Source organism: Sparus aurata, unplaced genomic scaffold (genome assembly GCF_900880675.1).
Source record: "Sparus aurata unplaced genomic scaffold, fSpaAur1.1, whole genome shotgun sequence".
Lineage (NCBI taxonomy): Eukaryota > Metazoa > Chordata > Actinopteri > Spariformes > Sparidae > Sparus > Sparus aurata.
The window spans coordinates 127,470-144,725 of NW_022045125.1; the positions used below are offsets into that span (position 1 = coordinate 127,470).

General features: G+C 46.2%; 1 protein-coding gene across 1 annotated transcript in view; it reads right to left on the reverse strand.

Moving 5' to 3' along the window:
- Window positions 1–12,755, reverse strand: part of LOC115577862 (pregnancy zone protein-like) — a gene marked incomplete at its 5' end in the record, with an annotated part of 87,015 nt that extends 74,260 nt beyond the window's left edge. Inside the window, 11 exons of the mRNA XM_030410745.1 lie at window positions 2,581–2,664; window positions 2,750–2,801; window positions 2,899–3,020; window positions 3,169–3,295; window positions 4,660–4,885; window positions 5,726–5,891; window positions 6,011–6,098; window positions 6,201–6,350; window positions 6,741–6,890; window positions 12,435–12,580; window positions 12,692–12,755. Coding sequence (XP_030266605.1) covers window positions 2,581–2,664; window positions 2,750–2,801; window positions 2,899–3,020; window positions 3,169–3,295; window positions 4,660–4,885; window positions 5,726–5,891; window positions 6,011–6,098; window positions 6,201–6,350; window positions 6,741–6,890; window positions 12,435–12,580; window positions 12,692–12,755 — 1,375 coding nt within the window. The remainder of the gene's footprint in view (window positions 1–2,580; window positions 2,665–2,749; window positions 2,802–2,898; window positions 3,021–3,168; window positions 3,296–4,659; window positions 4,886–5,725; window positions 5,892–6,010; window positions 6,099–6,200; window positions 6,351–6,740; window positions 6,891–12,434; window positions 12,581–12,691) is intronic.
- Window positions 12,756–17,256: the final 4,501 nt, after the last annotated feature.

Here is a 17,256-nt window from a genome sequence, read left to right on the forward strand (position 1 = left end):
CTTACAGAATGTTCTTCCTTTGTTGTCATTTAAAATCGTTGGAATGTTTTATAAAAAAACGTGATGTAATCTGAGGCCCAGTAACATCCTGAAAACATTTTCTAAATGTTGCTTTCGGAATGTTCTTCCTTTGTTTTCATGTAACATTCTGGGAATGTTTTATAGAAAAACATTCTATAATATGTTACCTCACCCACATCCCGAAACATCCTAAGAATGTTACAGCTAAAACTTCCTTCCTTTGTTAACATATCACATTACAGGAATGTTTTAGAAAAATGTTTAGGGATTGTAGGCCTTAATTATATTCTGAAAACATTTTACGCATGTTGCTTTGACAATGTTCTTCTTTTGTTATCATATAACATTGTGGAAAGTTTTATAAAAACGTTCTGTAATCGGAGGCCTAAAGAACATGCCAAAAACATTTTCTAAATTTTGCCTTAAGAATGTTCTTCCTTTGCTATTTTGTAACATTATGGGGGTGTTAATAGAGGAGCATTCTATAATCTGCTACTTCAACAACATCACCAAAACATCTTCAGAATGTTTCACCTAAAACTTTCTTCCTTTCCTAACATTTAACATTATAGGAACATTATTTGAAATCCTTAAAATGTTCTCTGAACATTAGATAAAAACGTTTTTTTAAAGGAGTCATCACTCGGAAAATCGCAATTTCTCTCGTTAAATCATGCATATTGGTGTTGGACCTCTGTTGAAACTTGCCTGAAAAGCTGGAGTCTGAAAGTGGCTTATTTTTTTCGCTTTGGCTCTTTTTCTGAACAGGAATAGCGCACAATAGTGTGCGTTCCTAAAGCACGAGATTTTGACTCTGCTCCTGTGGTGACGTTACCACAGGAGGCTACTTGCATATGCATCGGCTCACAGCCGTCCTCAGCCAGAGTGAGCACGCCGAATCTGCTTATTTCTCTGTCATTTTCACGCCATACATCGTCACCGCCAGCATTAAAACTCAGGTCTTACATGTAAAACATAAGTGTGAAAAGTAAGACGGAAAAAAAAAGAATTTACCATTCAGAGATGTCCTGGTAAACGTGTCTCTTCCACCGTCTCTGCCTCTTCACTCTCCCGTTCGGTTTCCGACTCTGGCTCGTACATAAATGCCTGAATTCCGTAAGGTTCGTCATTTAGTGTGTGCGCCATGACTGGGGGCTGTTTATGTTTTGGAGTCTGTGTGTGCATGCAGGCTCGCCCCCCATTCCGGCTCTGTCCTTCCTGCGGCCAATCAACACGCGCCTCATTACATATTAATACAATGCACCAGAGTGATACAGTTAACAGTTACAGTTTCTCTCTATGGTGCTGCAATGCACATCCGGACCGGTCAAAACCTCGCGCATAATCTCATGTGAGAAAGTCGCGGTATGAAAAAGTGTCAGAACAAGCTCTATGTTTGATTTAAAAAAAATAAATAAATTCTAATAAGTTTTAAGAATTGATCCAAAGCGATCCAAGAGGGACTGGATATGTAAAAAAACAGGTGATGACTCCTTTAAAACATAAGAACTTGTAGGGAATGTTAGCCAATGTTGTGGGAACATTCCCTGCTAGCTGGGCGGTTTGGAGAGGTGACCATGGCCACTGAGCAGAACTGTCATTGTTTGAATTTGTTTATTTCCTGTTTGATTCTGAAGTTATATCCTCCTGTGTTAGATCCCACTTTCCTTTTCCTTCCTTTGTTGGTGGTCTGCCTCTGGGATTGTCTACCACTTCCTAATATGTTCACCTGTGTCATATTATTTAATTAGCACTTTTTAGAGTGTATATAGTCTGTGTGCTCCCTGTTGTCTGTAGTCACATTTCCATACATGCATTTTTAAGCATATTTTGAAGAATATTGCATAAGATTTTTTTTGGAAATGGCATGATTTGAAAAAACTTCCTCTAATTTGCAAAAAGTTTGCACGTACACTTGAGGTGTTTTTTGTCTTTTGCAAATCAGAGTTAATGTGCAAAATGTTCGAAGGAAACAGATTTGCCGGATAAACTGGAACGAACAAATGAACAAAACATTCAACTCACATGGCTGATCAGCTGTTTCAGCTGTCTATGAAAAACATGTCTGTAGGCAAATCGTGTCTGAACAGCATGCAACATGGCTAATGCTGGCTGACATTCGATAACAATTAGAAATTGCCCTATGTGTCTTGCATTTTGGGCCTATCCTGTGTGTTCTGACAATAACAATGCAGGAGTAAGAAGTAATTTAGACTGAAAAGTAACTAATACTCTAAAGCAGTGGTGTCAAACTGATCCAGTAATGATTTGGATCAGGTGTGTTCTTGCTTGGTTGGAATGAAAACCTGCAGCCACACGGCCCTTTACTGGATCAGTTTGACACCACTGCTTTAGAGTATTAGTTACTTTTCAGTCTAAATTACTTCTGCTCTAAATAATAATACTGCTCTAAAGTATTATTTTAATACCAGTAGCTTTACTTGAGTAATTGAGAAATATTTCAGTAATGTTACTCTATTTGGGGTTGAGTTCAGGATTTCAGTACCCTTTCCACCACTGGTTAAAACAACATTCCATTCAAATAATTTATTAGTTTACCCAGGACTGATAGTGTAGCTCGGGCAGATCCATCAATCACGTTCTCAGGGAGTTCTATGTCTACTTCCTCTGTCAAAGCCTCATCTGTGTGCAGAGAAAGAGAATAGACTGGAAATAAGATCAGTGTCACGAAGTGGATCCTTCCATCCATCCATCCATCCATCCTGACCTTTTGGACAGAGCAACCAGTTGTAGTTCTTCGTCATCTCAGTTCCCTCAGCCTGAGAGGGAAGACAACAATGACTTCTCTTAGTTTCTATTTGCTATTAAATACAGTGCAGACATGGTTTCTTTGTCATCTTTTGTTAAGGTACCGACCTTTACAATGAGACATCGTGTGACCACATCAATACGACCTCTTTCTGGCATGCTCACAATCTCGTTGCCACACAAAGCATGGGATGCTACAGCCTTAGCAGTCACAGATACATTCACAGCCCCTAAAAAAGATCAACCAACACAGCATGAAACGCCATTAAATATTATAGTGTGAAAACATTTTGTTACTTATTTCATCGAGATTAAAAAAGGGAGTGCTGGGGACCTCTCAACATTTTACCCCAGTGTGGATAAAAGTTTGACCCTTACCCAATACTGAGGGAGCCATAGTCCAGCTGAGGGTCTTGCGCTCACTGCCACACAGACGGGATGTGTACTGGTTACCAGAGAGGGGGGTGAGGGTGTAATCTAAGGAGGGCGCTGGAATCACAGTGACCTGTTAAATGGAGACATCGATTTATATTTTTAGGTTGTCCATATCAGAAAAACATCTACAACTGTGAAAGCAGCTTATTATCACCCATATTTATGTTTTTTGTTTGCTGGGGACCTACATTTTCTGCAATATTATTAACAAGACAACAAAGGAGGAAGTCAGTGTCACTGCCAGCTAAAAACCATGACAAATGATAGGAGAGGACACAAGAAGTTTAAGCAAGGAAATCATAATTTATTGAAACTAACTCAGAAACCAACATATGAATGTGGAAACAAAACAAGGAGCGTGGAGAGCAGAGAGCAGGATTTCTCCCTTGTCCTTCCTCTCTCGCTCAGAGCCTAGTGAGGTATGCTCTTATAGTACTGGGAACACCGGGCCCAGGTGTTCCCAGCAACTAACGACGCCGAACCCCTCCTGCTGGGCAAGCTTCAAGACAAAGAGGACAAGCAAACAGCCCAACAGCACCAAAGGCATGGCTGTCACAGTTAGCTTAAGTGGTAAAAATCCACATATGGAGGAGGCTAGGGATGGATGGTCAGGTCAAACAAGCAGAGGATTCTCACCCAGGTTGTTGTTGTTATTGTCTCATGTGAAAGCCAACTGTCAGTAACTTTAACTCACTAACAACCTTAAGTTACATCACTTTCATAACATAACCGAAGTTACTTACATAATGTAGGTACATTCATGACTGAAGTAACCTTGTAATCTTAACCGAATCATGAAGTTTTTCTGAACCCAACCAAATAGTTATCTTGCAAAAAAATTACCCATACAGTGAGCATACAGTGAATGACCATTATGCCTGTTGCTGATATACTGCAACAGTCATGTTGTTTTTGGGAACAGTGATATATATTATTTCAAGTTGTTTGGGTATGAGAATGTGTTGTATATTTTATGACTGGGAATCTATAGTATATGGAGAACAATTGTTCAAAATGTTGCATAACACAGCACACGTTTAATAATTCGAAGCTGGATCTTGGGTTTTTATTTCAAATAAATCATACATCAAAATATAAAGTATTCTGTAAACTAAACTAGTTAAGAAAATAAGGACAATCCCAAATGTTTACCACAACCTGTTGTCATGATTGAGTTGTGCCAATATGGTAAACATAAGTATGGTAAGCATGTTAGTGTTGTCATGTTCTCATGCCGACATTAGCATTTAAATGCACAATATCTGGTTTCTGCATTTAAAAGGCCTCTTCATCAGAAAACAAAACAAAAGACTTATAGAAGGGAAGGCTGTTTGTTGGTAGAAAAACTCAACGAAATATCGAAGTCTTGTTTCGACAATTTGATGCAGAAATCTTCCATATTGTATCTTTAATTAATGTAAAAGCATTGATTACCATGATGCAGCTGGACAGGTAGTTGAAGGTGGTTGCCTTGAGTTCAAAGTGCTCCCCCTGAATGATGGAATAAGGCAAGTTCAGCTCAAGGAAAAAGGGTTGGAACACTTTGATCTCTTTATGAGGGGCCAAGCCAAAACCCTGAGGGGACAAACAGAAAGCCTCTGTCTCCCAAGTGGTGATTGTGTCTGGGACAGTGAAGGGCACGTCCTTCGTTCCAGACTCTCTGGATGGAAGAGTACACACAAACACATTCAGTGAGCTGGAAAAACATACTTACATAAATCAGTTTTAATATTAATTAAATGTGAAGGCTGTAGCTCAGGAGGTAGAGCGGGTCCTCTAATAATTGGAAGGTAGCTGGTTTGAATCGAGGAAGATACTGAACCCCAAATTGCTCCGGATTAGCAGCTGGCACCTTGCATGGCAGTCCCTGCTATCAGTGTATGTGTGTTTGAATGGGTTAATGTGACAAGTGTTGTAAATTGCAAGTCCATCTACCATAACATTTAAAAAAACTATTTGAGAAGATGAGTTAATGTGTAGGATTAATTGTACTATTGTAACCAGCTCTGCAAAGTAGGTACTCTGACCTCAAATATCCCTTGCAAATGTGCAAATACTTCTATATCTTGGGTTCTTGAGAATTCAGATATTCAGTCACTGAATGAGAGAGTTACAGAGTTTTGACGCAATTCAATGGAAAAAAAAGACAATATTTCTCATTATGAAGAGCATAACTATAAATATGATGCTATGTTACGGAACAATACTTTTGTCAAAACATATCGTGTGTATACTGATTAATAAGCGACACATAAAATTACAAAAATGACATTACATAAATTATTTGTTATTACAATCGATAACAATGAAAAGAAAAGGCCTGAAAGAGTAGTGTCAATAGATTACTTTCATGCCTTACACATGCTCTGGCACTATAAAAAATAAATAACTAAAATATCTATGATAATAATAATGATAATGACAATAATAATAATAATGACAATAATAATAATAATAATAATAATAATAATAATACATTATAATATTGCGAGAAGCTCACCCAACTTCCACCAGGTCCCATATCCAGGTTTCGGGGAAGAAAGTGCGGACAGTCTCTATTGGTGAAATATCTTCAGGATAACTTCCCCCAAATCCCCCAGCAGGAACTGCCTGCCCCATAACAACTCTGCTTACCCCTGGAACATTGTCATACCTCATACTAATACCTGAAATGAAATCAGAAAATATTTCATCACAAGCAGAGCACAGCAATGACACAGTGAGCTGTTTAAAATCTAGTAAGTATTCAGCATGTGTCATTTTATAGATAAGATAAAAAAGTCACCATAGCCTTGGTGGTATTCTCTGCCCCTGTATCTGAGGCATGAAGGTACTTGGATGAGCAAGTTTGTTGCCATCTTCAGCCCTACATTCTAGATAATACAACACAATGCAGTCATCAATAAAACGTTATTCAACTGTAAAATAACATAATGTATCAATATATTTTTGGGGTGTCATTTTTTGTGCAGTACCTGGAAAACTGTATGAGCGTCGCTTCTATCATCACGGTCAGGAGGATATGGCAAAATGTATCTTCTAGGTCTCACATGCAGACGATCGACAGGATCTTGAACGTCATATGGCGTATGGGATACTTTTCTGACAGGCAACAACCCAAATATCTGAAAAAGAAAGGTATGGCTTAAGGCTATTAATGACCAGATGTTTGTGTTGTATGAAGATCTGACGAATAATAACCCCTGGGATTTTATTTGTGCTCTTCAAATGTGGATCTAGAGTATAGCTGTCAAAACTGTACCAACGTATTCTCTAACAGAGGAGTACGTCTCACATATGTGAACATAATTTTTTTGTACAGTATTTTCATTCCAGCGTGCTTCACAAGTGTGTGAAATTATAAACAAAAATCTGTACAGTTGGTTAAAAATCTACAACTGGCAGAGGGAGAAAGGAAACATTAGCAGATTGAAATGATAATCTTATATAAGAAAAGGATTATTCAGGTGGCACACAGGTGATCTACATCTATCTGTGGTGATTCCAGCAGTTACCTGCTCTGCCTCCAGGGTCTTCCCTGGCACTTTGATGAGGATGCTCTGGTCGACAGCACTCACACCACAGAGAGAGTCCGGCTGGGCTGTCACCTGCAGGTTGGTCCCCTCTCTTGGGACAGCTGAGGAGGGAGAAAACTCCACGGACACCTGACACATACAGAAAGACACAAAACGCACCATCTGGATTTTAGTGTATCAAGATGGCAATCTCTAAACTCTTCAAATATGTAAATGACTCCAGAAAATCTCCTTGATTGATTTTTAATCAGGAGGCCTATCAAATGAATTCACTGTCCTTTTCATCAAGCTAACACCTTTATGTGGAAAGTACCTCGCAGGGGAGAGGCCACATAGAAGTCACTCACTAGTCAGAAGTGCTGAACAGAGGAATGGTTTCCTGGTACTTAACTTTAATTTGCCTGATACGCTTTAGTTTATGTTAGTAAGTATGACTACTGCAAAGGGATTGCAGAACCATACCTGTGAAATATTAAAGGAACAATTTGTAAGACATGGCAAGAATTTTTAAACATTAGAGAAAAAAAACTCACATTATCATCAGTTTGAAGAAACAACAGTGTCGACGTTATTCGTCATGCTAATCAGCTAAGCCTGTCCTGTCTTAGAATAACACTCTGTACCTCAGCTCGGAGCTAGGAGTTTCATTTACCCAATTTCCACAAGTTCTCTTAGCTTGTAGTGTCATAAATGAACAAAACAACTGACAAAAACAAGAAAGTAAATACTTTTCTATCCATTTTCCTTACCAAAAAGTAAAATATAAACATTTGCCATCTGTAGTAACATTTCTCTCTTTAACTGAACAAAGAGGAGCTAACTTAAAACGTTAATTCATCTTAAAACTGTCATGACTGTAAATCTGTCTGTTGTGTTCTTGTCTGGTTTTGTCTTGTGGCTTCTTGTATTTGATTTCCATGTCTATGTATCTTGTCTTGTGTCTTGTTTTTCCCATGCCCTCATGTGTCCTTTAAGTTCTCCTGTGTTTTTTCCTATGTTCCCTCTGGCTCCCTCTGTCCATTGCCCTGGTCCCTTCATGTTCACATGTGCTCCTCCCCTTCGTTACCTCACCTGTTGGTCCACCTCACCTGTTCCTCGTCTCGTCATCAGTGTCTGTGTACTTAGTCTGTGTGTTTCCCTTCACTCCTTGTCTGGTCATTGTTCTTGTCAGCCCCTGTTTACGTCCGTGCTCTCGTCCATGTTCTTCGAGTCCCGTCTTGGTATGTTTTGGTTTTGAGTTTTCCATGTTTGATTTGTACTTCGCCTTTTTCTTTGCACTTTGTGGAACTGTTTTCTTTTGCTACTTTGTCTTGCTGTTGTGTTGCTACTTTGCCTCTTGCCCCTGTTTTGTCTGCTTTTGGTTTTTTTGATATCAGCTTTGGTAAAATAAAGCTCGCTTTTGTTTCCCAATATCCTTGCCTCCCGTGCTTGACTGCATTTGGGTCCACCTTCCCCTTATCCATAGTCTTCCCTTAAAACCCCGACCTGACAGAATGACCAGACCAAAATTGGACCCAGCAGACTACAGCCTACAGCTTTGTAGGCTAGGGGACAGATTGTTGGAGGTTGTCAGTGGCGAGGCTGACACAGAGGAGAAGCTAAGAGCCATAGCGAGTTTCGATGAGGAACTGTTTATTAGGCCTTGGTTAAAGGAGATCCCATGTGTCGCACTTTTTATAGCGGAGCTGGCTAACCTCAGAAAGGCCTTGGGTTCTTCAGCCTCAGCCCATGCCTCAGCTGAAATGTCTCCTTTTTGTGGAACCCGGCTGGCCTACAAGGCTCCACCGAGAAAGCGACGAGCCCGTCCACGTCCTGGCTCCCTGAAGTCAGGCTCTGGGGCCCCAGCCCAAACTCATGCCTCAGCCCCAGCCACAGACCACGCCTCAGCTCCGGCCACAGACCACGCCTCAGCTCCGGCCACAGACCACGCCTCAGCTCCGGCCACAGACCACGCCTCAGCCACAGTACAGCTACCAGCCCACGCCTCAGCCACAGCACAGCTACCAGCCCATGCCTCGGCTCGATTCCCAGCTCCTATGTTGGCTGCCCAGCCGATGACAGCTGGCCTTCAGTCGGCGGCCCGGTCGACACCTGCCAGTGGCCTTCAGTCGGCGGCCCGGTCGACACCTGCCAGTGGCCTTCAGTCGGCGGCCCGGTCGACACCTGCCAGTGACCTTCAGTCGGCGGCCCGGTCGACACCTGCCAGTGGCCTCCAGTCGGCGGACCTGATGGCGCCTGTTCCTGCCTGTGGTCTTCAGTCGGCGGACCTGATGGCGCCTGTTCCTGCCTGTGGTCTTCAGTCGGCGGACCTGATGGCGCCTGTTCCTGCCAGTGGCCTCCAGTTGGCGGACCTGATGGCGCCTGTTCCTGCCTGTGGCCTTCAGTCGGCGGACCTGATGGCGCCTGTCCCTGCTCCTCGGTCGGAGGCCCGGCCGAGGCCCATGCCAAGTCCTGTCCCAGCACCTCGGTCGGAGGACCGGCCGAGGCCCGTCCCTGCCCCTCGGTCGGAGGACCGGCCGAGGCCCATGTCAAGTCCTGTCCCTGCTCCTCGGTCGGAGGACCGGCCGAGGCCCATGTCAAGTCCTGTCCCTGCTCCTCGGTCGGAGGACCGGCCGAGGCCCATGTCAAGTCCTGTCCCTGCTCCTCGGTCGGAGGACCGGCCGAGGCCCATGCCAAGTCCCGTCCCAGCGCCTCGGTCGGAGGTCCGGCCGAGGCCCGTTCCTGCACCTCGGTCGGAGGTCCGGCCGAGGCCCGTTCCTGCACCTCGGTCGGAGGTCCGGCCGAGGCTCGTTCCTGCACCTCGGTCGGAGGTCCGGCCGAGGCTCGTTCCTGCACCTCGGTCGGAGGTCCGGCCGAGGCCCGTTCCTGCACCTCGGTCGGAGGTCCGGCCGAGGCCCGTTCCTGCACCTCGGTCGGAGGTCCGGCCAAGGCCCATGCCAAGTTCAGTCCCAGCACCTCGGTCGGAGGACCGTCCGAGGCCCATGTCAAGTCCTGTCCCAGCACCTCGGTCGGAGGACCGGCCGAGGCCCGTCCCTGCTCCTCGGTCGGAGGACCGGCCGAGGCCCGTCCCTGCTCCTCGGTCGGAGGACCGGCCGAGGCCCATGTCGAGGCCCGTCCCTGCTCCTCGGTCGGAGGACCGGCCGAGGCCCATGTCAAGTCCTGTCCCTGCTCCTCGGTCGGAGGACCGGCCGAGGCCCATGCCAAGTCCTGTCCCTGCTCCTCGGTCGGAGGACCGGCCGAGGCCCATGCCCAGCCCTGTCCCTGCTCCTCGGTCGGAGGACCGGCCGAGGCCCATGCCAAGTCCCGTCCCTGCTCCTCGGTCGGAGGACCGGCCGAGGCCCATGCCAAGTCCCATCCCAGCGCCTCGGTCGGAGGACCGGCCGAGGCCCATGTCAAGTCCTGTCCCTGCTCCTCGGTCGGAGGACCGGCCGAGGCCCATGCCAAGTCCCGTCCCTGCTCCTCGGTCGGAGGACCGGCCGAGGCCCGTCCCTGCACCTCGGTCGGAGGTCCGGCCGAGGCCCGTCCCTGCACCTCGGTTGGAGGCCCGGCCGAGGCCCATGCCAAGTTCAGACCCTGCACCTCGGTCGGAGGCCCGGCCGAGGCCCGTTCCTGCACCTCGGTCGGAGGACCGGCCGAGGCCTGTCCCTGCTCCTCGGTCAGAGGCCCGGCCAAGTCCCACGCCAAGTCCAGCGCCTGCTCCTCGGTCGGAGGCCTGGCCGAGGCCAGTACCAAGTCCCGTGCCAAGTCCAGTGCCAGCTCCTTGGTCGGAGGCCAGGCCTAGGTCGTCTGCTGCCAGCGACCCTTTATTGGCTCACAGGCCACCAGCTCCCTGCGAACCTCTGTTGGTGGTCCGGCCAAGGCCCAGGAGGGTTTCCCAGTCAGCGATCCGGCCTCAAGAGGGCTTCAGCCTTCGCCTCCGCCGCCGGCCTCCAGTGGGTCCCAGCCCACGTCTTCGCCGCCGGCCTCCAGTGGGTCCCAGCCCACGTCTTCGTCGCCGGCCTCCAGAGCGCCTTCGCCTTCGACTTCGTCGCCGGCCTCCAGAGCGCCTTCGCCTTCGACTTCGTCGCCGGCCTCCAGAGCGCCTTCGCCTTCGACTTCGTCGCCGGCCTCCAGAGCGCCTTCGCCTTCGACTTCGTCGCCGGCCTCCAGAGCGCCTTCGCCTTCGACTTCGTCGCCGGCCTCCAGAGCGCCTTCGCCTTCGACTTCGTCGCCGGCCTCCAGAACGCCTACGCCTTCGTCGCCGGCCTCTAGGGGGTCCCAGTCCACGTCCCCGGCCTCTAGAGGGTTCCAGTCCTTGCCTCCATCCTCCTGTTTGTTTGGACCTTGGCCCTCCTCCAGACCCCCTCCACCCTCCCAGGCTCACTGGGACTTATGTTTTGAGGGACATCTTGAAGCTGTCCCTTGAGGGGGGGGGTACTGTCATGACTGTAAATCTGTCTGTTGTGTTCTTGTCTGGTTTTGTCTTGTGGCTTCTTGTATTTGATTTCCATGTCTATGTATCTTGTCTTGTGTCTTGTTTTTCCCATGCCCTCATGTGTCCTTTAAGTTCTCCTGTGTTTTTTCCTATGTTCCCTCTGGCTCCCTCTGTCCATTGCCCTGGTCCCTTCATGTTCACATGTGCTCCTCCCCTTCGTTACCTCACCTGTTGGTCCACCTCACCTGTTCCTCGTCTCGTCATCAGTGTCTGTGTACTTAGTCTGTGTGTTTCCCTTCACTCCTTGTCTGGTCATTGTTCTTGTCAGCCCCTGTTTACGTCCGTGCTCTCGTCCATGTTCTTCGAGTCCCGTCTTGGTATGTTTTGGTTTTGAGTTTTCCATGTTTGATTTGTACTTCGCCTTTTTCTTTGCACTTTGTGGAACTGTTTTCTTTTGCTACTTTGTCTTGCTGTTGTGTTGCTACTTTGCCTCTTGCCCCTGTTTTGTCTGCTTTTGGTTTTTTTGATATCAGCTTTGGTAAAATAAAGCTCGCTTTTGTTTCCCAATATCCTTGCCTCCCGTGCTTGACTGCATTTGGGTCCACCTTCCCCTTATCCATAGTCTTCCCTTAAAACCCCGACCTGACAAAAACAAACTTCACTCAAACTCAACAAACAAAATACAACTCATTCACAATATTTGTCTTTCAGTCCTTGGATACATTTGTCTCTCAGTAAGCAACACATCTCAGGCTGGACTAATTATTCTGTCTTTGTACGGAACGCATGTGTGTCAGCCCAAAGAGAGTACAGCATACGGTTTGACCCAGGTATCTCTTAAGTAACCATGGACATCCGGTCCAGTTTTCCTTGATCAAGCCTATCAATAAATGCTCTATCTTAAGACATTGGGTCTCCTGGTATCTTCTTCATAACCACAAGGCCACCAGCAAAATTTCAGCTCGACATGCCATTTTCAACCACTGCTGATGTCTGACTCTCTCGCTCCTCCCCTGCTGTATGCGTCTGCTGTCCCCACCTGTCATGTCTTCTCATCCTTGGAGTTATAGTCCTGTCAGAGCCCCTGTACATCAACTCTGTACTGTATCCCCTGATGGTCAAACTAACCTCAGTCGGTCTTGGAGGCTGTCTTGTAGGGCCACATATTGACCTTTTGAAATACAACTAATATACCTTTTAAATCTACACCTGCTTCTGACAAGCACAGTCAGTACCACAAGTCTTCTTCTTATACTGACCTTGTTACTGAAGCATTTCTCAGTGGAGAAGTCAGCACTGTGGGCAATCACAGTCTCACTGGGGAGGACAGCGTAAGCCACAATCTGGACGTCTGGTGCTATCTCTGCAGACACTTTCAACTTGAAGGACACCTCACCCTCAGTCATTGAAACAGCAAACCAGCTGTTATTGACAACAATCATCATACACGCAAAACTATAGATTAATAACAATGCAACTCAAAAAACATTCAACCAAGATGTCATCCTTTGCCCACCTGATTTATTTTGCACCTCGATCTGTTTAAGTCCTTGCATGACAATGGCTCCTCGGGATAAAACCTGAAGAATTTGAGAGAAAGGGACACAAAGAATGAGTAATGTTACTCTAAAAACTGATCCTTTAACATCAGGTTACAACACTGCCTGGTGTTCTGGTGTGTGATTATTTGTCATTTTATTAAGAAATGAGGGGAATCTGTTTATATGAGTCAGGTCAAAAAGTTTGCTGCACAAGTTCAGTGTGTAGGACAACAATATTTGGTTGTTAAGCTAAAGGGCAGTCATGCTAAAACCAGATCTGGCACCTGTCTCATGAAGCAAGTTCAACATTTGTTGCTCATCTCCTATTATTTGGATAGAAGCAGTAGACGGAGACAAGGTACAAGGTACAAACATACAACAATCCATATCTTATTTTCTTTTTTTGGAAAGGATTCTTATTTGCAACATTTGGAAGTGTGCAGTGTGCAATCTTAGAGGCTGGCCACTCATCAATGGGGATCAGTGTACATTTTATCTATAAAAAATGTTTTGGTCCATCAAAACATTTTTGTTCTTCACACTGTAGCCTCATAATATTCAATTGTACATTTTAAGTAGAGATGCACCGATCGATCGGCAACCGATCGCAGTCGGCCGATAATGCCCCTATCGGTTTTGATCGGAGTTCTCAAAATAGATCACATCAGGCCGATCAGATGACGTTTGAGTATAAAGACAGTGCATTAACTGCATGCAGGGAGGGAATTTCATGGCCGCCGTTGCCCCGCACTTTGGCCTTGATGCCCCGTGAAAAAAAACTGTGGTCTCTGTGCCCCTGGCCCGGTCAGCGTAGCGGGCTTGCCTTTAATTACAGCCACCTGAGTGCACAGTAGTCACTCACAGTAACTTCAGTGGTTCGTGCAGGTGGAGTCTCATCATCACGATGATCTCACGTGAAAGCCTCTCAAACAGCAGCAGCGTCTCAAAACAGAAGAACGAAACTTACAGCACAGGTGCGAAAGCGAGCGCGGCCGGTTTTGACATGATACGTAACTGACTTATGTGGTAGGATTTAGTCCGGTAAAGTTGGAAATATATTCACAGATTCAAACTTCCCGGATCAATAACTCATAAGTGAAACCTTGTTAAAACACAAACGACGGCTCTTTTCTACGATAGTAAGGTAGACAACGAGCTACAACCGTATTTTCATCCAAACAAGTGTCTGGACATTAACTCTGGTCTGTATGGTCAGCCGGCTGTGAGACGAGGGCGCAGGGACTGTCTACAAAGTGCAACACCGAAAAGAGAAACTACAAAAAATTCAATAACTTCACTATTATTCAGAGTGTAGTGTCACCAAAATCACTCCACACATCAGTGGTCTCCTGCTGGTTATTCTACATTTTTTTGTTTGGAAAAAATGTGCTTTGCCATAATTTTGGGGAATTTCTATCAGGAGAAATATTCAATAACACTAATATTCAGTGAGGTGTCACAAAACCCACCTCACCCTAACCCTACTTAACAAAAACTACTTTCTAATGTAACTTTAACTTGATTTTGGTATAAAAAAATGTTTTAATACACAATCCATGTCTTATTATAAATTAGGATGTTATGGTATCAGTCTGAAAGGTAAATCAACACATTTTACTCAGTGGCCTTTATGCCCTGTCATGTGGCCTTGGTGCCCCTGAAAACAAAAGTGAAGGCCAAATGGACTTGCCCCTAAAATGACAAAATTCCCACCCTGACTGCATGCATTCCCACTAGTAAGCTACAGTTACTCTATGTAAGCTGAGTCCAAGTTGTCTCCAAGAGAGTCTCTAGAGTGTGAAATATTGCACATTGCCTCAGCCTGCAATAAAACGGTGGTCAATTCATGATACGTTCTGATCTCCTAATTTTTATACTTAATAATACAATGTCAATGTTGTGTAAGAAGTATCATTAATTAAATATATGAAAGTTACACAAGACAACAATATAGAAAAATTTATGGATTTGACACTGTGATCGGTGATCAGCAATATCGGGATCGGCAGATACTGCTTTCGGTGATCGGTGATCGGCCCCAAAAATCCTGATCGGTGCATCTCTAGTATTGACCCTAATATAGGACGACCCTGATTATAAGACGACCACTCTTTTCAAGATTAATCTTCAGAAAAAGACTCTGATAACCAAAATTAGTTTCTCAATAACAAACTCACATACCCTCCTGTCAGTCTCTTGGAAGCGGCCGCTTAGAGGACCACGATAAGCTTTTCTCTTACTGTTAGCATTTTCAGACGGTCTTTTTGGACCCGCCATCTTCGGACGTTACACTCCATACCTCCATATTTCTTGGCTGGCTGACAGTTGTTTGGCGCCTCCGCTGCATTGATCACCATTATCTTATAGCATCATAGCTCCGCCTCAGATGTCTGTTAACTTGCCCCACTTGATCCACTTTGCTCCGTAAAATCACCGCGTCTCTCCATTTTTCATCTCCTGTCACTTCTCCTCCGCTGTGATTGACAGATAACCCGAGCCACAGTGTCAGTGACGTCTCTACAATAAGCTGGCGCCCTCTGCTGTTGCGGTCGTGTAGCGACCCAGACAACTATCAGCATGTGTCAACGGTTAGACCCCGATTATAAGACGACCCCACTTTGTCACATAATTTTCATCGAAAAAAACCTTGTCCTATATTCGGGTCAATACAGTACATGTTTATCATTTTGAAATGCAGGCATATTTTTGTAGATGTGTCGCTAATGATTTTTTTTTTTTTTTTGCACCTGACGCCATGAAAATGACAATCGCAAAACCCGACCCGCGCTCTCTAGGCGTCCGACCCGATCCTCACCCGTGTCCGACACAGGACATTATTTTTCACCCGTTTCATCCAAATTGTGCGGGTCACCCGTCGGGTACCTGCGGGTACCCGAACCCGTGCAGGACTCTGGCTCAGAGTACTGGATGCCAAACTTGAAGAACAACCCAAACCTAACCCACACGACCACACTCTGAGAGGTCATTTTACACCACACTCTGCCATATCACATGACACCAGCACACTCTGCCATGTCACGTCACACCAGCACACTCTGGCATGTCACGTCAGACCACCACACTCTGCCGTGTCATGTCACACCGCCACAACCTGGGTCACGTCACCATATGCTGGAATGTCACGTCACACCACCACGCTCTGGGACACATCACCACACTCTGTCATGTAATGTCACACCGATACACTCTGGCATGTCAGGTCACACCACCACACTCTGGCATGTCACGTCACACCAGCACATTTTGGCATGTCACGTCACACCACCACCACACTCTGCAATGTCAAGTCACAACACCACACCCTGGCATGTCACTTCACACCACCACACTGTGGGTCACATCACCACACTCTGCCATTTCACGTCACACCACCACACTCCGGCATGTCACGTCACACCACCACAGCCTGCCATGTTACGTGACACCAGCACACTTTTGCATGTCATGTTAGACCAACACATTTTGGCATGTCAAGTCACACCACCACACTCTGCCATGTCATGTCACACCACCACACTTTGGTATTTCACATCACACCAGCACAATCTGCCATGTCACATCACACCACCACACTCTGCAATGTTGCGTCACACCACCATACTCTGGCATGTCACATCACACTACCACATTCTGGGTCACACAAACATCACACTCGGGTATGTCACGTCACACAACCACACCCTGGTATTTCACTTCACACCACCACACTGTGAGTCACACCACCACACTCTGCCAGTTAACGTCACACCACCACGCTCTGGCATGTCACGTCACACCAGCACACTCTGCCATGTTAAGTGACACCAGCACACTCTGGCATGTCATCTTAGACCAGCACATTTTGGCATGTCAAGTCACACCACCACACTCTGGCATCTCACGTCACACCACCACACTCTGCAATGTCAAGTCACAACACCACAACCTGGCATGTCACGTAACACTACCACACTCTGCCATGTCACATAATGCCAGCACACTCTGGCATGTCACGTTAGTCGAGCACACTGTGGTATGTCAAGTCACATCACCACACTCTGGCATGTCACGTCACACCAGCACACTCTGCCATGTTAAGTGACACCAGCACAACCTGGCATGACACGTCACACCACCACACTCTGCCATGTCACATAACACCAGCACACTCTGGCATGTCACGTTAGTCGAGCACACTGTGGTATGTCAAGTCACATCACCACACTCTGGCATGTCACGTCACACCAGCACACTCTGCCATGTTAAGTGACACCAGCACACTCTGGCATGTCATGTTAGACCAGCACATTTTGGCATGTCAAGTCACACCACCACACTCTGCAATGTCAAGTCACAACACCACAACCTGGCATGACACGTCACACCACCACACTCTGCCATGTCACATAACACCACCACACTCTGCCATGTCACATAACACCAGCACACTCTGGCATGTCACGTTAGTCGAGCACACTGTGGTATGTCAAGTCACATCACCACACTCTGCCATGTCACGTCACACCAGCACATTCTGGCA